Source organism: Spea bombifrons, chromosome 5 (genome assembly GCF_027358695.1).
Source record: "Spea bombifrons isolate aSpeBom1 chromosome 5, aSpeBom1.2.pri, whole genome shotgun sequence".
Lineage (NCBI taxonomy): Eukaryota > Metazoa > Chordata > Amphibia > Anura > Pelobatidae > Spea > Spea bombifrons.
The window spans coordinates 12,970,476-12,994,267 of NC_071091.1; the positions used below are offsets into that span (position 1 = coordinate 12,970,476).

General features: G+C 40.3%; 1 protein-coding gene across 3 annotated transcripts; it reads right to left on the reverse strand.

Annotated features, from left to right (window-relative positions):
* Positions 1-488: 488 nt before the first annotated feature.
* BMI1 (BMI1 proto-oncogene, polycomb ring finger) lies at positions 489-20,755 on the reverse strand. 3 transcript variants are annotated; one of them, XM_053466720.1, is made up of 14 exons: positions 20,558-20,755; positions 14,800-14,911; positions 14,654-14,717; positions 14,537-14,571; positions 13,918-13,977; positions 4,309-4,442; positions 3,956-4,052; positions 3,515-3,570; positions 3,380-3,430; positions 3,011-3,119; positions 2,859-2,904; positions 2,062-2,160; positions 1,658-1,738; positions 489-1,575 (listed from the first exon to the last, which is right to left on the reverse strand). In XM_053466720.1, exons 1-14 carry the CDS (start codon positions 20,694-20,696, stop codon positions 1,243-1,245), a joined length of 1,416 nt encoding a protein of 471 aa, XP_053322695.1. In that variant the 5' UTR covers positions 20,697-20,755; the 3' UTR covers positions 489-1,242. The 3 variants fall into 3 exon arrangements, with proteins under 3 accessions (XP_053322695.1, XP_053322693.1, XP_053322694.1); XM_053466718.1 differs by lacking the exons at positions 13,918-13,977; positions 14,537-14,571; positions 14,654-14,717; positions 14,800-14,911; positions 20,558-20,755 and adding an exon at positions 9,868-10,255; XM_053466719.1 differs by lacking the exons at positions 489-1,575; positions 1,658-1,738; positions 2,062-2,160; ... (4 more) ...; positions 3,956-4,052; positions 4,309-4,442 and adding exons at positions 12,844-13,232; positions 14,059-14,115; positions 14,226-14,286 and having other exon boundaries at positions 20,558-20,740.
* Positions 20,756-23,792: the final 3,037 nt, after the last annotated feature.

Here is a 23,792-nt window from a genome sequence, read left to right on the forward strand (position 1 = left end):
ACTCAGTACCATTATTGCATGGGACCAGGTACTAACAGAAGGCACAGGGGACCCTCTCTAATTGAATACAATCATGTGAACTAGAGAAAGAACCAAAAAAAACCCCAACGTTTGAATAGGTAACAAAAAACTGTGCTATCTGCAAGTGGGAAGAGTGGGCATACTTCTGAAAATGTAACAATCATTTCTGAGTGCATGAAAACACAATATCTTCATTATAGGATTTATAAATATATCATACAATACTCTCTCCTCTTACGTCATATACCAATATGGCATTTTCCAACAAGCTTAATGCCAACTGATTCTTACAAAAGCGAATCATTTAAACGAGTCAGTAAAATAAAAAAAAAAAAACGGTAAATACCCGCTTTTTTAGGCAAAGAGATTGTGAAAACCAAAGAGCTTACTTTACTTATCTTTTGATCGATTCTGTGCAGCAACAGATTAACTATTTTGCTGCCAGAACTATTTTGCAACCTAAAAAATACTTTTCTGGCAGCAAAATTAGTTCTTTAGACAATGTCAGAAAAGAAAAGGTAAAAACATGGAAAAATATTTAAGCATGGCTGACACGCAAGAAACCTCTGTTCACAGTGAATTGGCTACATAGATGAGTTTCTATGTATTTCTTTAAGGTGGATGTTAAAGCACTTGGATTGGTGACCACAGAGCTCTCTCTAAACGTCCACATAAACATCAATAGAACAAGAACAAAGGTTGCCACGGGTTCAGTTTATCTGGATTTGAAGATAAAACCAAAGTCAAGGTCATCCACCATATATCTGAACTCCATCCACAATGGCTCAAACCCATTCACAAAGCAGTGACTGCCCACAGCTGCTCCTCTGCACTGAATGACACATCCAATGAGGTCCAAACAAACCAGAACAGATGTACTCCATGTCCCAGGCCTTCAGGATTAACCTAATAAGGTCCTAGCCGGTTATTCTGTAGATCCATGGTTGTATAGACCAAAATCCAGAGTCTTCCCCGTAATCCATATAGGATATTTCCTTTAGTAGCCAGTATAAACAGGAAAAAAAAACATTTCTTAGTCATCCATTCCAAGGTCCAGAGAATAATAACCCAAGTCATTCCATGGCCATGTTCGGGTTTCACTACAAAAGTAAGCAACTTGGACAAAAAAGTCACACCTATGAGCATCTATAAAGCTGCAAATGGCATGAATGTGTCTAGAAATTGGTGTGCTGTCCGGATCTTTGACCCCAAGGTAGGGTTTCAGCCAGAGGAGGTGGCAGATGACCCGTTTAGGGACATTTTCCGTGCTCTGTTGGTGAAGGGGTTCTGGTGGTTAGTGCTGGCGTTGTTGCTGGTTCCATTAATGGTGCTGGAGATGTGAGGAAATTGTGGATGTGGGGACTGTACCGGGGTATTGGGACTTGGCATGTAAGAGGAGGTAGAAGGAATTGCTCCTGCTGGGCTGCCTCCCTTCTCGCTGCCAGAGTCACTTTCCTGCTCCCCACTGGTGTTATTTAATCTGTCGGTGTGATGGGTCATCTTCATCCTTTTGCAGGTGGGTCTCACTCGGTACTTCAAAGGAAGAGGTCCATTCTAGAAGATAAGATAGAGTGAGGTCAGATTTATCCTGACAGCTGTTCACATCGGCCAGGGTTAGAACCTAATCAATATTTACCCTTCTCCACGTGTAGATATAAGCAATGTCCATTAATGTGTAATAGTCCTTCAGAGGTTCCTCTTCATACATCACATCGATCTATTCATAGAAGAAGGAAAAAAAACACGTCATAGAAATAACAAAAATAAGAGAACTACAGTGTTATTATAAGCAAAAAATAAGTTTAACAACGCAGAATCCAAAAGTTTGGTGAAGCAGCGGCTGACTGTATATAAAAGGGAAAAAAACGACTTTACCCAGTTAGAGAGTCTTAAAGCAAGCGAGTAACCTGCCATAAAACTCTTAAAAAAGAAGTCATACAAACCAGGTGTAGTCCTACTCCGATCTGCCGGCACTGACATAGTTAATTCGGCCGGCTATAGCAATGCGGTCATTTAAATAATAGATGAGTTAATATTTACCTGGAAGTTGCTGGGAATGTCCATTTTACTCCTCAGAAACTTCCTTAGGTGCATCACCGTCATCGCCGCAGGGCAGCGCAAGTACCGCTTGTCGTTAGCCTGAAAGCAAGGTGGCGATTTACTAAATACTGCAAAGCATTAAAAAGGGATTAATAATCTCTGATGCTAGTGGGGCAAATACTAATTAAAGGGCTGGACTCAATTAACGGAGATGATATCATTAACTGACTGCATTGGACAAAAAACGAGATAAAAAGATATAAAGGTATAAATTTCCGTTAATAAATCAGCTCCGATAGATCGCTGTTTTACATCCCGCATGGTCACATTGCAGTCTATGGGAGGGCTGGTATTTGATGACTTGTAATAGATTTATCATTAGCAATTAAACCCAGCATAACCACTCCAGCTTTTAGTAACTAGTGTGCTGTATATAGAGGAACTACGGCCGCAATTTAATGCCTCCGGTTTAAAGCTAAAATCGGAGGTGACCAGAGAGACACTGATTTGTAGATTAGATTAGATTATAGACATCATTTTAGAAGGAAGATCATGGGGTTTAAAGCGATCTAAAACACAGCTCTGACCAGTAACCCATGGATGAAAGGGTTAAAAGCGAATTAACAGAAAATAGACCGATCACAGGCCGATTTACTTGGAAACATTGTGTATAATTATATATATATATATTTCTTCTAGTGCAACTGAAGCTGCCAAGTTAAATATTTTTAAATAAAAATACATTTTCACACACTAGGGAGAGTGAAAAATCTAAACGATTAGTGAAGGTAAATTACCTCTTCGTTTGATTTTTCTTTGTCTTTGCCGCCTTTACGATCCACTCTATTAAGTAAAAAAAATACATATTTGTATAAATATGTTACGGAGTATTTTGTTTTTTAAGAAAAAGGACAAACAGACCAAAAAAATTAAAAAAGATAGAACTTGCCTGTTCTGGTCAAAGAACTCGATGGATAAACTGATAATCTCATCATCTGTAATGATCCGCTTGTCCTCATCTGCTACCTCCCCTCTGTCTTCATTTGAACCATTTGCCGCTAAATAACACAAAAATGCCCTTAATATTTAATGAACTCAAGTGTTAATATGTATTTTTCCACTGGAGTAATTAGGCTAAACTGCTTCCATAATAGTATCTTGGAGTACACAATATGAATGCCGAAAAGGGCCAATATACAATGCAAATGATAACCTAACCTCCTAGAGTTCCACAGTTATGTTTTATGAAACATCCAAAAAACAGGGGCTGCATCTTAGAAGTGCTATTATTTTTAACAGGTAGATTAATTTATTTTACCATCTGCAGAAGGGTGGGCAGCATAAAAGTCTCTTCTTCTCTTCATCTCATCTACAAGAAAGACAGGGATTTTAGATCTACCTCCTTTAGCCCGACAATAAATGGTTAAACCAAAATATGCTATTTAATACATACTTTTGAAAAGGCCTGGCACCAGTTTGTACACGATATCCTGAAGAGTTTTATCTGCCCTGAAATGGGACAGAAGAAACAAAAAAAGTGAGCATCCTTTTGTTGTAGAACCCCCATACCTAAAACCTCTACAATAGGAACTGGATCAGTAGATGTTCTAGATATGACAATGGTTCTAAAGTACATCAAATACCAGAAAAAGGATTGTAACAAGAAGAGCAAAACGACTAGGACTGGACTCAATTGACTGAAATACTAACAATGTCCAGGTGAATTACCAGATAAAGACGTTCCTCAATTTACTGAATCAGAACTCTGAAGCCATCCTTGCTAGAATAGTTCACTCTTCCAGTTATAGATTATTATTATCATCATCATCAATAATATAGACCTCTTCCAGAAAAGCACAAGTCTTATAAGAGGTAGAAAAGAAGCAATGCATACCTAATATTGAGCAGTGGCCTGGTTTTGTGTACTTGGACATCACAGATGGGGCAGTATTTGCTAGTCTCCAGATAACGCACAATGCACGTTTTGCAAACTGTAAATATTTCAATATGACAAAAAAATATTTCAATAAGTAAACATGGGAGCCTGGGATAAATCTAGCAAATAAAAGGATGCATGATCTAGAAAACATCCAGAAAACCACCAAACCAATGAATACTAGAAAGATCCAGCACAGGAACCGCAAAGGAGAGACCAGTACTTAATTAGAAGCCCACATTAAAAAAGTATACATTGTACATAGTGTGTTAAACAAATGTCACTCATGAAGACACAAAAGCCTTACTCACAGGAATGTAGACATTCGATGATGGTTGTTGCATCAATGAAGTAGCCCCCGCACAGCACACACATCAGATGGGGGTTTAGCTCGGTAATTTTGATCCTGGTTGTGCGATGCATTGTGGCTGTAAAATGAGGGACCCTGCAACAAAAAACAATCGATACATTACAGATGGCACCTGCGTGATGATGAATAGAGCAAGTGAACGGAGATCCGGGGGACACCGGGCAGACAGATCAGCATCTGATGACCAGTGCGCCTTCTGTATTGGGAAATATTCAATCTATTCGGTATTATACATCTATAGAAATGGCAGGAGAAAGCAAAGGGTCTGTAGCTGCTGAAAAGTATCGCATGAATATATCCAATGTATTCCGTGCAGCTTCACCCAAGGCTCATAAAAAGGTATCCACCGATCCCAGGAGCCATCCGTGTGTATCTGGAGCTCAAGAACATCCAGTCTCACCTCTAGATGTCAAAAACAATTAGGAACAAGACCTATATTCCAGATGCAAACCGATTCCATGACCAACAAACATTCAACAGGGACCCTCTCAGGTTTCCAGGGAGGTTCCACCATCCTTAGTGAAGCTCTACTGTCTTTTATCCCCTAGAAGCTCCACCATCTCCGAGCTTCTAGGCGGCTCTATCATCTGTCTGCCAGGAAGCAGCTTTTAGGAAGCTCTTACCGAACCATAAGACAGCAACTCAGAGTGAGCCGAGACACCCGGTGAGTGACGTTTCGGGACCTGTTTTGCTTCCTCTGGAGTCAATAGAGGTGCAGAGGAGGGAAGGTTTTCCTGAGCCAGCTGGAGATGAGCGGTCCTGCCTGGTGGGGACTCCAGGACAGGAAGGCATCAGGGAGACAGGCGATTTTATTGATGAAAGAAGCACATTGCCTTGTGCTGGTGCCGAGCTGCAATCCTCCCGTTACCATAGCAACCTACACTTACACTTGGCATACTGCCACCGCCTGGGAACGGGGAGGGAAGCCCGGCAGCGGAGTTTCATAGGGTGTTTGAGTCATATACCTGCAGGAGGACATCACATTAGCCCCACATCCGACAGGGAAGGGTTAACCACAATTGGCAGCTGGATCCCCCATCAAGTCTATAAATACGGGATGAGGCGCAAAGCGTTAAATCCTGGGGCTTCTGGAAACCATCTCAAGGTTCAATCCGTTAACTTCAAGGTAGAAGATGCAGGTATCCACAGTCTAATCGCAAAGATTCGATCCCAAAAATCAACAAGAATGTAGAAGAAAAAGATATCGGAGATCCATTTGATACCATTAACAAATCCGTGATCACCCGGCTCTCAAGCAAGGGATCCCCCAGATCACCAGGGAGAGGGTGTGATATAGTAGTGATTATGATTGCACTCCATTCGAGTAATCAGGAGCGATATAGAATGTGGGTAACTACAGCTCCAGGACACGGGGTGACAGGTGAGCAGAATAAACAGAAGAAAGATGGTTCTTTCGAGGAAAAGCAGGGAGAGCAAAGCCCTTTCCTCTACTGTAATATTCCGTGTAGGGGGCTTCAGAGAGGGGGGGCAGGAGGTGGAAAATGGAGCCGGACATGAGAAAAAGAGAGCAGCCAAAGTAAGAGGCACACAGGGTAGTTCAGAGAGAGAAGGCTGAGGGGGAGGAGAGACAAAGGGCTGAGGCAGAGGGAGGGAAAAGGGGAGAAAATTACACCAACACACAGAATTCAGCCTCCTCCTCATCCGGGTAACACAGGGGGCCAAGACACCCCACCTCCCATCGGGGAAACACAGGGGGCCAAGACACCCCACCTCCCATCGGGGAAACACAGGGGGCAATAACCTTCCAGAACAGATCCCGGCTCCGTTTACCGGAGAAGATCTTTTTTACCCAGAGAGAGTGGGCCCACCAGTTTAACAAATAAACAAAATCGTACAATAGTACGCGGGCAAGTAGCAGAGCGATGGGCTGGTGGGCGTGGCCTGTTCTATGCACATATCTGGCGAATGCGTGTAGAATCGCAAGAAATATCTGTGTACATAACACGGGAGCGGACAGAGATACCGGCTGTTAGGAGAACGCGATTAGAATGATTTAGACTAGAGGTCCACTCATTCCTTAGGTGGCGTGCATCATACCCCTATATACAGACCCTATGTACAAAGCGTGCTATGTCTCACCCGGGGCTCCTGAGTTTGCAGTCACAGGAATGACAAGGTTTTCCTTTCTAGTGAAAAATCAGAAGGGGTATTCAAAGGGGAGGAAGTGACAGGGGCTGCACCTCCCAGGATTAACCCCTTCAAACCCACAGCCATACAAATACTTTAAAACTTTGGATAAGTTGGACATAAAACAGCTGGAAACGTTTGGGAGTCACCCAGTGACAGTCTAGAGCACGGCTAAAAGAGACTGTCGGGTGACTTCTAGAGCAATCTATAACACTCTATAATAATGCCTCGCAATGCCAAAAATGCAAGAATTAAAATACGGTAAATGAAATGTTCACTTTTTTCATTAGGTACATAGAGCTGGTGGGGTACCTTCCTAACTGGAAATAACCGAAAACTAAAATTCAGCATAAAAAACAGAAACCCGGTAATATAACCAACGGATCGCCTGTATCCATATGTACACACGGCCGGTAATAGAAGAATGAAGTCCGTATTTTATTTTAGACATTATATATATAGATGTGTATATTTACTAAGGGAGCTAATGCAAGTTACACTATGACAGGGTATTAGAGGAGGCAACATCTTCGGACCAGCTAGGACATTTAAGCACTAAGTGCCCCCAGAACCAGGAATATGACACCCCGGATCGTGAAAACTGCGACTCCTATGATGCCCAGTCATCTTATTAGGCGAACCTACATACATCATCCAGAGGCTGGCTGTCACTGGTTTGGGGTGCGTTCTGCACAGTTATTCCCACCGGAACCAGTAATGATTTGTTAATTTGACTCTTGGGTCTATGCGAGAACTGAGATTATGGCTAATCTATGTATATCTAGAGAGGCAGCCCACGTGTAATCTATACACAGCTTCCCCAATAACCCTACTGGATGGAGAACACTTTCAGCATCTTAATGCTCTTATAGCAAACAATATACTCTGGAAAATAACGAATAAAGGGAAATTCTGTTTAGATCTCCTGGAGAGCAATAGTCTTCTTATGAACCGTGTGAGCTAACATTTTACCCAAAGTATCCAGAAACACATATGACTTGTGGATGCATTCTTGATCATAGGAATAACCTCTAGAATCACGTTGTTTTAGAAGTGGGATATTTAATATCCAAATCACAATATATTCCAGTTTCAGACAATATTGGTGAAACAGGGACAAAAAGACTAACCCAGGATAAACTCGTTCCATGAAAAAATAGCAGCTAGCAGACTGAGTTAATTAAATAGGAAGCAAGCTCGACTTTTTCCCCTTTTTCTTTCTAATTGACAACTACAAAAGCTTCTTAATGCCAGGGAGCAGGAGTAAGAATTTACCAGGAGTTGTCAGTAAGGGATCAAACGAGACAATTCCCAAATCCTATTGTTTGTTCAAACCCCAAACCAGTCTCCAGAAACAGACCTCAGGCACTTGGTCTCATCACCTATATTATCCTGGCCAAGAACAAGCAAACCTATTCTAGAATCTTACAAAAAAGGGACTAAAACCTCCTGATCATTTTATCTATTCATTTGCCATCGAGACAAAAAAAACACAATCTCTGTTACAAACACACACACATATATATTATACATATATACACACACACACACATTACTGCAATAGAAGAAATCCAACTTTTACTGTCGGGAAAAGCTCTACAGAACACTACTGGATCTAGATCTTCATCCACGCAGGAGAAGAATGACAGATTGCTACTGTCCAAATATGTTACTTTCCAAAACTAGATCATAAAAATACAAAATACATGATCTGTTAAAGAAAAATATACTACAGAACTCTAAAGAGCGTTAAGGTCCATGTGACGTTGGCTGTTTTGTCAGTGGCCTGTCATTGTATATGTAAAAATGAGGAAAACCAGGTGCAAAATACCCGAAAAAAAAGAATTGATCTACACCCGACATCTTAACCATCAAATCCATCAACTAGACATGCACATGGTCTCTGGTCTACACTAACAGGCAGATTTATTGGTTCCACGCATGGAACTAGAGCGAGTTGTGCAATATTGCCGTGTACACAACCACAGCTTATTTTCTATGGTATATGCTGGATCGATGTAAATAAGCGGTGCCCTCATTTAATTCGATAAAAAGGGGGAAATAAAATATATAGTAAGAAATGACAAATTGTTACATAGCCGCCATTTTTGAACTATTTTCTCCCAAACACCCGACAAATCCACGTGAACAATTCCTAACACATGCTAGTGACCGTCCGTGTATACATCAGTTGGCTGATTTATTGCAAGTTTTCTTTCTTTCACTAAATATTAAGGTTTTTTTTTGCCATCGCTGGTATTTTCTGGATCTTTGTACAAATAACAAGAAACAAAAAAGGTATCAGGAATTTATGTAAGAAAAATATATTATGTTTCAGCTGCCGAAGTTGTTAATGAATAAGTGGTGTGAGCTCCAGAAAAAAGAAAGGTTTAATAGCGAAGTAGAGAGGGGGCTTTGGATACAATAACACATCCCAGGCCACATACTTGGAGCAAATTGTGATTTACTGTCAATCCCAGGGCTGAAACAAGCAATATGATCTAGTACAAAGGGTAAACTGTATACAACATGACAACTGGATACAAAATGTTAAACAGCTTCAGAAAATAAACAAACGCTTGATTCGAATCAGGTTTCTTCACCCTCTAGATCCCTCTTTTTAAGCACAGAACAACAACATGAAGCAGAACATTGGAAATTCGAATGAACACAACCCAGATTAGAAATATTTATTGCAATAGAAAGTCTGGATCCAGCTTCACGGCCATTGTATGTGTAAGCCGGTGTGACAAGGATAATTCATGCCACCCTGACCCGTGTGAACCAAGCTAATGAATCAAAACATATTCAGCATTATGCCACATTTTGTCACCCCCCTCCCCGGCATTGCCAGGGGGTCTTCTGCCAACACAGGAGTTTTTTTCTTCTCTAAGTTAATGTGACATTCTGCTGTAAGGCATGGGGAGCACTCATCCTGGGACAAGCTCTCCTCTGGGAAGGCACAAAGTGGGGAGAGCTGCTGGAAATGGGGCGCATAGGGGAACGAGGGTGCATAGGCACATCTGAAGGGCAGGCAACGGGGTAGAAACATATAAAAACATCAGACAAGGGGTATGAGAGGATCTCAGGGGGGCAAGTACACATAAACATCTGCCCTCTCAAATGCCCTCCACACCTCATTACCTCTGCCTGCACCCCTCCAACCACCTGTGTACCCCCTTTCTCCAGCTTTCACATTTCAAAACCCACCCCCTCTCCACCCCCCTTCTTTATTTGTGTGCACCACCAGACCCCCCACCCCCTCCTCACCCTCCCACCTCCTCCCTACACAATCCCCACCCCCCGCACACAACTAGGAGGAGGGGTGCCAGGGGCGGGTGCGTGTACCTACCTTGGGGTGCAGTACGCGGTGCTGATTGAGGGGAGTCCCGGGGACAATGCGGTGTCCGGGGGGGCGCTCAGCGGATGAGCAGCAGCCCAGGGGCGGCCATCTTGAGCCGAGCTGCAGACGCTGTCAGTTCGGGGTGGGGGGGGGTGCAAGGCACTCAGCTCATCCCCCAATCATACACCCGGCTGTTGTGTGTGTGGGGGTCCCCTTGTCCCCTCCTTCCTCCTGCGCTCCCCCTGCACCCGGCCGCCGCTCCCGCCTCTACTCCTGCGCTCTCTGCACCATCCTGGGCGCTTTGTCCTATTCGTTCGCTTCCCCAGCACGCTGCAGCTTCCTCCGGTTCCTCCTGCCGGTCCTGGCGCTCCGTGTGTCCGCCTGCAGCCCCTGATTTTGCCCCGATCTCCCCCTGCTCTGCTCTCTCCCCGGACTGGCTCGGGCGCTCCGTTCGCTGGAGCCTCACACTGGAAACTGACACCGTCCCCAAAATGGCTCGGAGTCCGCCCGCCCCGCGCCGTCACGTGGTCTCATTCCTTAAGGGCGGCCTGGGAATTAGTGCACACACACCGCACTCACACGGCACACAGCAACCCCGTACATGCTAACATACATGTGCCGGGAACATACGTGTGCCTGGAGTCAGCACATGTATAGCTTTGTGTGCATTCAATTAAACGGGACAGTTCTTCTTTGTTACAGAAACAGAGAAAGTGGAGATTTTTCTATCTATATCTATCTATCTATCTATCTATCTATCTATCTATCTATCTATCTATCTATCTATCGGTCTGTCTATCCATACATTCTATCTATCTATCTATACATTCTGTCTATCCTTTCTGTCTGTCTTCATATATGTTAGAATGCATGAACACGTTTTATAGTTTTTTTAATTACATGTAAAATCTCCAATTTAGTAAAACCGATTTAAATCCAGATTTAAAACGCAGGTTCACACATATATATATATAAATATATAAATATATATATATAGGTGATGATCTGGCTGTGTTTGGGGGTTTCGATGTAACAATTTCTTACTGATTTACACACAGGGGCACATCCAGCTCTTACCGTGCACGGGGAGCGACAGAAGGATTAATCAAATATCTAAAAAAAATGGGAGAAACGGTGTGTCCACAAACCGGGCTATTAGACTCGTTATATACAGGAAAGGAAGGCGAATTATCACAGTTTTGTGGAGTTGTTTCAATTCGTCCAGGGAAAGCAGCGATATTATTATCGCCGTGTCCGTGAAGCTCGTTGTTAATAGAGCGGCTGTGTACATTCAATCGGTGCTTACGGGATATACAGAGACGGTATTTTTTTTAATTGCAATCGCTTTATTTGGAAGAAATATTATCAGTGAAGGAGGGTGAGAGATAATTCAGATCGATGCGTATAGGGTATAAAGCGGTGTAATCAGTGAGGGGGTCAGTGAAAAGCATCCATACTGCGTTATAACAGGGGGGATTTTCTATAAAGCGCTTTATGTATTTGGGGATTGGGATACAGAAAATGTGCCAACGGGTTTATTGAACCTGTGGGTTAAAGATTCATTGAGTGGTGAATTAATTAATCGGAGGGGTTGGGATAATAAATTAAAGTCTACCCCGGCCGGGGTAACATTCCTGTTCAGTGCCTGTGACCGGTCCTGATCGGACCCACTTCAGCTGTGTGGTGTTGTTGCCTCTGGGTGACAGGGGGTTAATTCATCTCATTTATGAGATTGCGAATTAATCGTCTCCCATCTGAACCGATCTCTCAAGGGTTTCTTTGTTGCGATCTAACCTTCTCCTACCCCTGGATCCTTTAATTCCCCCTCCCAGGGGTTTGTTCGAGGAGGACCCCGGGCTGGTGGTCTCTGACCCGCTAAAGATGCGCTTCCCGGTCCTGGAAGAGGGCGGAGAGTCCGGGGCCAGAAAAAAGGGGAACCCTCGGTACTACTGCTCAAACCTAGCCACCTCTGCCGGGTGTCAATTCTCCGTATCAATCGTTTGAGGACAATTGATGTGTGAGTACACACATTTCGACTTCAATATCGCTTAATTTACTAAGGAAAGATTCATAGTCCCGGTGCCCTGTGCCACCGTCCTATCAAGGATGTTAATGAACGAGTTAAAGAACACGCAAATTTATAACTAATTCCAGAAACAACGAAAACACGAGAGCAACATAAATAGCGCAATTAATTTAACTCTCACATCCCCACTACACACTAGTCTGCTATATATATGTATATATATATATATATATATATATATATATATATATACACACACAGCAGGATAATATAGAATAAACACATGGCCCATAACGAACTAAAACAATATTACCCTGCATACTCCAGATATATGACTTTGTAACCCTTTCTATTCTATTTGTGGACTGTGTCTGATGATTTCCCCCCAGCACCATTAAAACAAATACCATTCAGTGACCCCAGTTGTCACAATTCACATATTTCCATTTTTTGTAAAAATCCCCCATTTGACATTTTCCGGCTAATTCGAGGACTCTGCGTTCATCTACTTATAGAGCGCTTTAATTCTTCTTTGTCTGTACCGTCACCAATATAGCTCGCTTTGTTTTCCCCTTTCGGGAACAATTGATCTCAATCATTTAGAAAAACATTCCAAGTAAATCTTGAAGTCACGATCACACTCAGAAGGAATCTGGATGATGCAGATGTGGATTCCAAACACCAAGTGGGATAACCCTTTAAGTTTCACCAGTGGGCCAAACTCTTTGCTCTGGATCACAGAGGGTTAACTGTCCATCGGGCCATAATACCCCAAAATTTATATATATCGCTAAATAATACATAGCTAACTAATTAACCATCAGGATGCCAGGAACTTCTCTAGTTTAATAGATGGGAGAGAGAAGCACAAAATATCTTTGGTAATAAATCAATAAATTGACGGATCCACCAAAAATAATAATTTTAAATTAAGTATTAAAAATTATTGACACAGTCTGTCAGATCCTCATATTTATTATCGTAGACATTCCTAACATGTAGGTATGTGATAATTAAATGTACTTCATCATGCAGTACCCCATCTTTTATTGTGAAAGAGCAAATTCTTGTTATTTTAACGATCTTTACAAAACCTTGGGAAAACCGACAAGCAATTTAGGCTAAATCTCAGAAATTTTATTTAAACTCCTTTTCTTTCTTTTCATTTTCACACAACACTGGGTTAAATGTCACACTTTTTTATTATAAAGGTTTACAAAATAAAAAAAAAGGAAAAAAGAAAAACGGTATTTGAAAAAAAATGTGTCCCATTGCTGGTCTTCCAGAATCATATCTGAGTTGTCCTCTCCAGGCTTTTTGCTGCATCTTTCAGTTTGCCTAGCAAATCCTACAGAAAAATAAAACAGAAATAACATTCTTTATAAATGTTTAAAGAATGCAATAAAAAATGAAATAAAGTTTTGTAACATTTTAAGCAGCTAAAAATGAAACAAATGCTGAAACCAAAGAAAACAAATCGTGCTTGTTTCACCTGCAAAAAAAAAAGCTGGAAAATCATGAAATCTCTGGATATGAAAATAGTAAGTAAACTGTGTAACAGATATTGAGAGGGAACAAGCATTTAATTCAAGAACTGGTACATGAACACACACACACAGATATATATATATATATATAGATATATAGATATAGATATATATCTATATATCTATATATATATATATATATATATATATATATATATATATATATATATATTTAGAAGCTCATCCTCCAAAACTACTTGCCATCAAGTTTCCTGAAAATGAAAGTGTTTCAAAAACTTTGCTCTTTCATACTTTGTGTCTAATCTTGAAAGTTTTTCTACTGGTGGTAAAATATAGAAACTCGTCATGTTTTACATACTTCATTCTGTCACATTGATCCCCTTTTATGTTTGGGATGCCCAGACACCAAGAAACTTTTCCAGAATAAACTGTGAAATTGGAAGTAGAGTACAGACTCACGAGTCTGTTACAAACAATTAAAATATATAAATTTTTGCAACGGAAGGGAATAGGACAAGTAATTACCTGCAACTGTTCCATTGAGCAATTAAAACGAATATCGGAGTTCTCATTGGGATCAGGGCTCTAGAATAAGGAATTGTTACAGTTACTTATACAATCGGATCATTAATTCTCTAGCACTCAGATGGATCGTCATGCTTTTACCTCCACACTGAGTTTCACTAGGTAGCCCGGTCTGTAAGATTTGTAGAGCTGGTTGGCCTGTACAATAAATACAAATAATATCTGTATGAAAGTCACTAATTAAAATGTAAAATATCAGTTCATACAACATAACTGTATCATATCTAGATACAATATCTTGTATTTACCTTTATTTGGTATTCAAGACGCCAGGAGACATCTGTAATATGTGGGGGTGACCTGCCTAAACTAAATAAAGGGAAAACATAGGAGGTCAGAACTGTTCATACATGAGAATCCCCCAAAACATTAAAAATGGCATTTTATAAGAAAACTGGCAAAAGACTTGGCTGAATGTAACTAAATCTGTAATAATTCAAAGTTTTCTCATTTGTGATTAAGCCCTCAGGGAGATAACATGTCCGATAACTGATATCATATTTAGAGAGCTATTGTTTGTCTAAGAGGAACAGTATCTTTAAGAAGCTGAGAAACTCACCTCTCAAGGAGGATTTCTAGAGAATCCTTGTGTTTCTGAAACAAAGTAAAAAAAAGAATAAAATAATGGAGTGAAAATGCATATTAATTATTAGTTTAAGAAAATTAATTTGTAAACCTGGTATTCTGCCCAAAACTGTTCTGATCTTTCTTTGTCAAATTTACAGTCTTCCAGGAATGTGCTGCAGAGAGAAAGAAATCCCTGAGTCTGGAGACAGTGGGAGCAAGGGGTCTAGAGAATAAGTGATATATCAGGGGGAGTACCTGAGTGTCTGTCTGTCTACTTGGTGCTTCAGAGCCTCCAGTATACAGGTAGCAGCCGCTGCATGGCACTGCTTAACGTGTGCTGGGTCAAGGTGCCGTAACTCGGGGCTGTCTAAACCAACACAAACAGCATTTCATTTAGTGCATTTAGAGAACATGTTCCTGATCATTCTTTCTATTTCTAGCCAAAACTTTCATTCATTTAATTAAGCAAAGAAATATAATTACGAATGTGTATTATTTTCGGTCATAAAATGGGTCTTGAAAAAATTCAAAACTAGTAATTATGTATGTATATATATATATATCTATCTCTCTCTCTCTCTCTCTCTCTCTCTCTCTCTCTCTCTATATATATATATATATATATATATATATATATATATATATATATATATATATATACAGAAAAGATACATTGATAATAAATATGTTAGATTTGTAAACATCAGTATCAAATACCACAAGTTATATATTAATCGCAACATTAATATTAATTCTTAACAATTCTCATGAGCAATAGTAAAGAAAGAAACTGGTCCACGCGTGACTTGGAGAAAGGGACATTGTGGCTTTGTCATTGCTAGTTACCAAAGTATTTTTAATATAATCCTACAAAACAGCGTATTTTTTCAGGTTAAAGGGGAGCGAATACCATACACTTCACCCTAAATTTGTATTTAGAATTACTTATTTTTTTTTCAGCTGTTCTTGTGAAAACAAGACTAAAAACAGCAAGGTAATATTTGGACTAGGAATCTGCTTTTCTAGTAATCAGTCTCTGTGTGATCATCTGATACGAATATTCGCAGCAGAACGCATTGATTCCAGAGCTTTGGAACCTCTGGAACACTCAGATGCAGTGCACACATTTGCCACTAGTAGTGAGACATAATAATTCGATATTTCGACGGAAAACAAGCGCGATCTAAAATGGCGATCATGTCTTTTTATTCCCAGACTACACAATATACAACCACAAAATATACATTATTATTAGTGACTTATTGTGCTGGTTTAAATTATTATGGCAGATCCCAGACCGCCACACTCCATTATACGTTATTTAAATACAGAGGGAGGCGGGTGATTTGCCCCAGGATACAACTGTATTACCCCTGATAACAAACCAGGCTTTAGAAAAAACAGAGGCTATTTGATAATCACAATATACATATCACATTTAATTAAAACGATTCCAGGATAAAGAGGGACGGCTCACTTATTGTTTATGCACAAGTATACAGACCTCATACTAATAAGGAACTCATGTTACAGCTACGAATGGAATAGGTTATGTGATTAAGGGTTAACTTTTTTCGTCTGATCCACTACAAATATTTTTATTTTTCCATATTTTCCCTGATGTTTCTACAAAGGAAACCCTAAGGGACATATATATAGATATCTATCTATCTACATAGATATCTATATATATATATATATATATATATATATATATATATCCAATAAGTGACCCTTTCTCTAAACTAGAGTCGATTAAAACGATTAGTAGATACTTCTCAGTAACCGATTTGATACCAAATAACAAAACCATTAGAAAAAGGAAACATTCTCTGCATTGAAGCAATGAATACTGATCTTTAGAGAAGCAGTAGTTTGTTACTATACGTTGTGTGCAATCTGGAGCTGATGGGGTTAAATAAAATAACCTCTTTTCAGTTTTACAACTGTACAAATATTAACACCAGATTTATATCAGAACAAAGGCGTAAAGAGGGTGATTGTAATTTGGATTTGTTTATTTGGATCTGGAGATGATTTATTCTACCAAACTGTTACTTCTTTATTAATTCTCTAGTCAATTCTGCACACACCCAACGCTAGTTACAAGTTCTTTTATCTAATTAATATAAACGACTCTGAGAAGGAATAACTGTGAGATCAAGACTTTATCAAGACGTTTCCAGCAAAACAAGGCCTACAGTGCATTTTATATCAGGTTCTCCTGGAGAGATTTATGAAATAAATCATTCCCTAGTTTTAACCCCTCATACCTACATACATACATGAGATATACAAGACTGAGATCTAGAACCCATACATACAGAATTAAATGCAACTAGCACTGCAAAGGGAACACAAAGATTTAGACTTGAAGGAGTTAGAAAGATACTTTGCTGCCTTTAACATTTAACTATGGGAAAGAGTTAATATAATTAACCCTAGAGTAACAGCTGCATCATAGGGGAAATGACCTTAACAATTAGTCTCGGCGAGAGAGTAAGATTCTGGTTCTCAGCACCTCCAAAAAAAGATTCTATTTTATATTACAGAATATGCTTTTCAGACAAGATTCAACGTTAATTGTGAGAATTCGACTAACTGCAATTACTTTTTAAAACTTGGAAATACTGGGGCTTTTAATATGTAATATTGAATTTTCCATATGCAGGTTAAAGGATGGGAACACAGAATACTGAAAATCTGTGACTGTTAGATATTTTAATACTGATGCATCAGAAAGCAGCTGACAAGGCCGATTTATACCCCTCCATTCAGATGGCATGCAGATACACCGGGGTACACAAGGTTAAAACGACACCATACATAGGGTAAGAGTACCACTCCATGAGCATAGATCCATACCCTGTACAATGCATATACTGTAAAGAAGCCGATTACACAATCGAGAATGGCAAGTTCTACTAATGTTCCAAAACAGATCACAAAAGCAATATCTTTATGTATAATACAGAACATGTGACCCGGTACATAATACAAAGGGCTCCCTGGATGTACATGTAGGAGAACAATATGTATGCAGAACAATGGTTACATTAATACAGAACAAAAATTCCAGATGAGCAGTACAGGGAACGGCCCATGCCTAATACTGAACAAATGTTCCAGAGTGTAACAGAGAACAAGCTACCAAATGGTTAATCTAAGGAATGATAACAAGTGATCCCATTTTTAATATAGAGCAACATGTTCCAATGCGTTATATAGAAAGTGTTCCCCCACGTGTACCATACAAAAAAAAGGGATCTATTGCTTAATGCAGAACACATTTTCATTATATAATGTGATCTAAATCCTATTACAGAACAATTATTCCAGCGTGTAATATAGAATATATTATCCAACTCCTACAGAACAAATGTTCCAGTGTCCAGTATAGAAAAAGTCATCCAGATGCAATTAAGAAACAAATGTTCTTGTGAGGTCTATTAAGTAACTCAGAATTCGATTCTAGAAAATGAATATAGAGCAAGTTATAACACACAACGAGATCCCAAGTTTATAATCTAGAACAAATTATTCAGAGGGTGAAACATCTAAACTGCATAATATACATATATATATATCCAATTAATCGATGTATAGCAGAGCAATTGTTCAAATGATACGTATTAAATTCTATAGTCCAGAATAGACTAATACATATTACATGCCATAGTCCAGACCAAAAGCAGAAAATGACAATAAATATCAACTGCTACCGATTCTAAAATGTAATGAGTGTCCCATGGAGAGTACAGAAATATTCTCAAAAAAATGTGGTAGACAAGGAGGTCCATAGGTAATCCAAAATACATTTTCAATACATATTGAAGAATAAACTCATTTGAATAAACTTATGTGTACATAACCAATGACCTAAAATACATTATAGAAAATATGTAATACAGAATAGACTTCAATATATAACACTCACACGTCTGTGTTTTATAAAGACTCAAGTACAGAACCCACGTGCTAAAGATACCAATTAGCATATGTGAAAAAACTGTGAAATACGGACTCATTTAAAGAAAACAAAAAAAGACTAAACCTCATACCCTCTGAGATTGTTATGCTGTTAAGACTTTCAAGATGTTTCCGATCTGTATCATCAGGATTCTTTATGAGACATGTTTTATTCGTGTTAAGTTATCAAGAGTCAGCTACAATGTATAAGCGGCTCACAAGATGCTGGATACCGAACAAAATCCAGTTCACATCGCCTAAAGCCCCCGGTCTATGCTAGATTTACCCCTCGCATTCAGGACTGTATCGTCACCTTTATTCGTATTTATTAACCCGTATACACGTAAACTATAGAGAGAAGCATTAAACCCACAAAGAGCCAGTGTGTAGCAAAGAGCTAAATGAGGGGAAAACAGAATTGGTTTCCATGACGACTGCTCCACTTTTAGAATTATGCCTTAAATTGCTCTAAATAAAACACGACCCACAGTGCCATCCCCTGGCGTCCAGATCTAGAATAGGGTCAGTATACACTCAGCATACAGAGCTGTAACATACCGGGCACAATCATATTCTCGATCGAACACACAAAGCTTCTAGATTCAGTACATATTGAGATCCATATAAATATTCAATACACGTTCGATTTCATGTCGCTCCATTCTAGATCTAGTAGATGCAAGGCTGCCGTTAACTTCGGTAATCCGTTCCATTTACATTTAGTATGCATTCAATTTTATCCACGTCTAGAACACACTGAATTCCTGACACTTATTTATATCCTAAATCCAGAATACACAATTCCTTCCACCCCCCCCCAAAGATTTCCACCCTCTAGATCCGGACTGCACATACACAGCCCTCCTGAGCACCATGTACTGCATTATGCGTTAAAGTCACACTAATTCCCATCGTATACGGAATACACAGTGCATTCTATTCCACACACATTCATTTCCTCCCATACTCCGCAGCACTCAGATCCTCAGATTTTGTGTGCTCCGTGCACACTCGGATGAATGTGTATTCAGTGCACACTCAGATGTGTGTGTTCAGTGCACACTCAGATGTGTGTATTCAGTGCACATTCATATGTATTTGTATTCAGTGCACACTCAGATTATGTGTATTCAGTTGACACTCAGATATGTGTAATATGTGCACTCAGATGTGTGTATTCTGTGCACACTCAGATGTGTTTGTATTCAGTGCACACTCAGATTATGTGTATTCAGTGGACACTCAGATGTGTGTATTCAGTGGACACTCAGATGTGTGCGTATTCAGTGCACACTCAGATGTGTGCGTATTCAGTGCACACTCAGATGTGTGTGTGACCAGTGCACACTTAGATGTGTGTGTGACCAGTGCACACTTAGATGTGTGTGTGACCAGTGCACACTCAGGTCCAACATCTAGGACACACTCAGTATTTAGCTTATTCAAAACACCCACAGGTCTAGGAAACACTCATTTAATGTATATTCCGGTCCATTCGGGTCCAGAGTACAGTAAAGGCTATAATCTTCAGTACACACTCAGATCTGGGCTCAGGATACACTCAGTAGTAAGTATTTACACTCAGTTCTCGGTATTTTCAGGACACACTCAGTTCCGCGATCCAGACCTCGTTTACAGTCACTCCCTGCGCTGAGTTCAGCCCCCGGATGTAGCTCCCCCTCCCTGTTGCAGGATTAAGTACCCCGGGGGTCAGGTCCAGACCCCATACTAGAGCCCATGTGACCCCGCTGGGCACGGCAGGCCCCCGGGCCCCTCGGTAGCTGCTGCCTGCTGGTGCAGAAATGGTGGCAGCAGCAGGAAGCAGAACAAAAGCCGGGGGAGCTGGGCTTGCACCGAGCTCGCACCCGGCCTCCCAGCGCGTCATGCATCTGCCTCCGGCTGCCGACACCCATCTGACACCCGTCTCCTCCGGATCGCTGCCCGGGAGCCGCCGCGGGGCGCACACAGTGCCCGGGCTAAGCTGCACAAAGGCAGCACCATGAGAGCGACATAGCCCGGCTACATCTTCCCGCCGTTCCCTTACCTAGGGCTGCCTCTGCGGCCTGCTCCCCGGTCAGGCTCAGGAAGGCCGCCCGGAGAAGAGCGACGAAAGATTTGGGGCCAAATCGGGCCGAATCCGCTAAGCGGTGCAAAGCCCTCTGCAAGTCGTCCGACAGCTCCATTGTGAGCACAGCGACCTTCCACCTCGCACCACGTGACCAGACCAGCTGACAGGCAGCGGCAGGGGCTGTGCGGGCGAATATACAGAGCTGAGGGAATGGGCAGAGAGGCTGGCGGTCCGGAGCCAACTACCCCTGTGTACCTCTACCTACCCCACTGCCCCTGTGTGCCCCTACCTACCCCACTGCCCCTGTGTGCCCCTACCTACCCCACTGTAATAACGCTTCTAGCAGCTGGGAGTCTACAGAGGAAGCAGGAGACCGAAAACCGGCTCTAGTGCTGCTAACCTGAAACCGGGGCTTGAGGCCCTGTACTCTGCAGATGTAGGATCTAAAATAAAGACTAGACTGGACGGTGCTGGGAAGGGCCACAGAGCAGGCTGGGCCCTCGTGTTTTATGGCCCCCGAGGCTTCTTGGGGCAGACATTGGGTCCTAATCTGCTCTCAGTGATGTTTGAATATATTACTGAGAATACAGAAAGTTTTTTCACCCCACTGAGACAAAAACCATTTATTGGCTCCGCGCGTTCGGTATCATACCCCAAGACGCAGCCGTTTAGAGCCCAAACACGAGGAGACTTCCGAGTTATGGAGTGATTGATTCATTTGCAATATGATAGAGTTCTTGTATTAGATTTTGATGGCCATATGCCAATACAGGCTTATATTCCCTCACTGTATTAACCTCTATCACTTCTGCTGGGAGGCTGTTCCACTTATCTACAACCGTCCCAGTAAAGCAAAACGTCCATACGTTGCATCTAAGCCACCGACCGTCTAGGGTTATATTATGAATTCTGGTTTTGTTTAATGTCGCTAGCCACTACATTGGCTTATACTTCATCGAAAAGGTCTCAGTCACAGCGACGTAATCTTTCCTGTAATAATACGACAGGATCAGTATTTGTATAGATTGCTATTCAGTTATTTAACCTTCTAACTGACCGATAATATTTATCTATTAATATAATAATAACAGGGCGGCAATTCATTTATTAAGTGTAATATTAAATTAATACTGTTAATGTCCAGGAAATAACTTTAAGCAGAAAAACCTGCTTTTAGAAGCTGGTCATATTACACTTAAGAGATAAGATGGCATAAGGAGTATACTGGAACACCGAGTGCTTGGCCGTACCGACACATACGTGAGTGTGTGCGGATATATATATATATAAATATATATATAGCGTACATATCCTCCAATGCAAACATTTACTCACCGTATATAAAACAAAAACAGCATTTCATCATCAGCTCTAGTCTGTTATTAGCATATTCTAGTTACACCTAAATACTGTAATATATGAACCCGTGTAACGAGGCGTGAAGTGCTTATTGCATAATACCATTAATAAAAATATTTAAAGCAATTCTGGATCAGTGTTCTAGATAAGGGTCAACTGGCAGAAGTAACATTGATATAACTGGGAATTTTCCAGGTATGGTGACCTAGAGGTCTTCCCCTCCGTTCCCGTATGGGGGTTGGGAGGGGGGTACTTGTCATGTTGGGAGGTGCTATTATTATAAAGTTATTATTGACATGAGGAAGGTGGATAAACGAGGGGAAATAGTCTGCAGGTCACTTGCCCCTCCTGGTGACCAACAGGCTGCCCAGGAGATATGCTAATAACTTGTAAAGCTTTAAGCCTCTAGGGCAGATCAAGAGATCTGCTTTGGTGAAAAATTCTAGAAAAGTAATATTATTTGGTTTTCTTTGCTAACAGAGTTTCACAATGTTGCTGCTGCCAGGTATAAGATCACACACAATACTAGGTGCCTTTTCAAGAAAATATTTTAATATTATTGCCTGCTTTATTTAGCCATATGTAGCCAATCTTTTTTCTGTTTGATAATAAAATATAATTACAATCAGTTTAATGTATTAAAAACTCACAACTATTAAGCGGTGTAATATTGTGTCGGTTCTTGGCCTAATTTTAAATAAATTGTACTATTTTTTGTGATTAGAGTTATTCTGTTAACGGATATTACATTAAACTAGGGGACCTGGAGACCAGAGAGCTTGGTTGAAATAATTTTTAAAAAAAATCACAAAAGAATTCACAAACTTGACATATTCTAATGACTATTGGCTGAATAAAAAAAAGGTTATTTTTCACAATATTGCAATTTAGTTTTCGTAACGAACCAGATAAAATGAAATAGGGGAATCCTTAACCCTCAGTGCACCAGTGAGGTCATCTTTAACCCTTGATGCATCTCTGCTCTTAGGAGGTTAATGTTTGATTGGTTTGATTGGGTGGTATGATAGGTAGGCAAGTATAGCCCAACCATCATGTAAAACCAAATGTATCATGTGATCATTTAAAATTTCTTGCTTTTGTTATGGTCAGAGCGGTTTTATGCCTATCTTATAGTCTTGCCAGCTGAAAATAAAAATTGCTAATACGGAGAAGCCAGAGAAAGATGTGACGGTGTTTGTTCATCACATGAGAATCCCTCAAAAACCAAGCGAATTCCTATGGGCCTCAAGAACAAAAACCGTCTGTGCATTCAATGCTTTTATCATGGTAGTTAAACATGTACGTGAATTCAGTGATTTAGGAGATTAAGGAACTTCCTGCGTACTAAGTCATTATTTATGGCGGAGGATAAGAATATAAACCACCTAAAAAAGTGTAAAAAAATTACCGGCATGTTACAGTTATTTACTAATAACTTTATTCTTTAGTTTGGATCAGTGCTTTAATTTCCTTCACGTTGGAAGCAGCCATGTCTTTATATTCCTACGTGTTTACATTTATATTTCCTTGCTAATGCTTTTTAGTATGTGTCTTGGCGTTTTAGGAAATGAGTATGTCTTTCTGTTTTGAATCCTGCTTAACCATAAGGGGTCTCCTATAAAAAACAATAAATAATATCAAGGTTTTCCCAGCAGGCCATGCTTGTTGACTATTCTATTAATATATATATATATAATCATTATCTAAGGATGTATCCTATATGTATACACCAGTCACACTTGATTATCGCTAGATTAATATTACCTCAGTATCACTTAACATATTTACGGTATATGTTCAAGAATTAAAGCCAACCGTGCTGGAAATTCACATGTATATATGTACACACGTG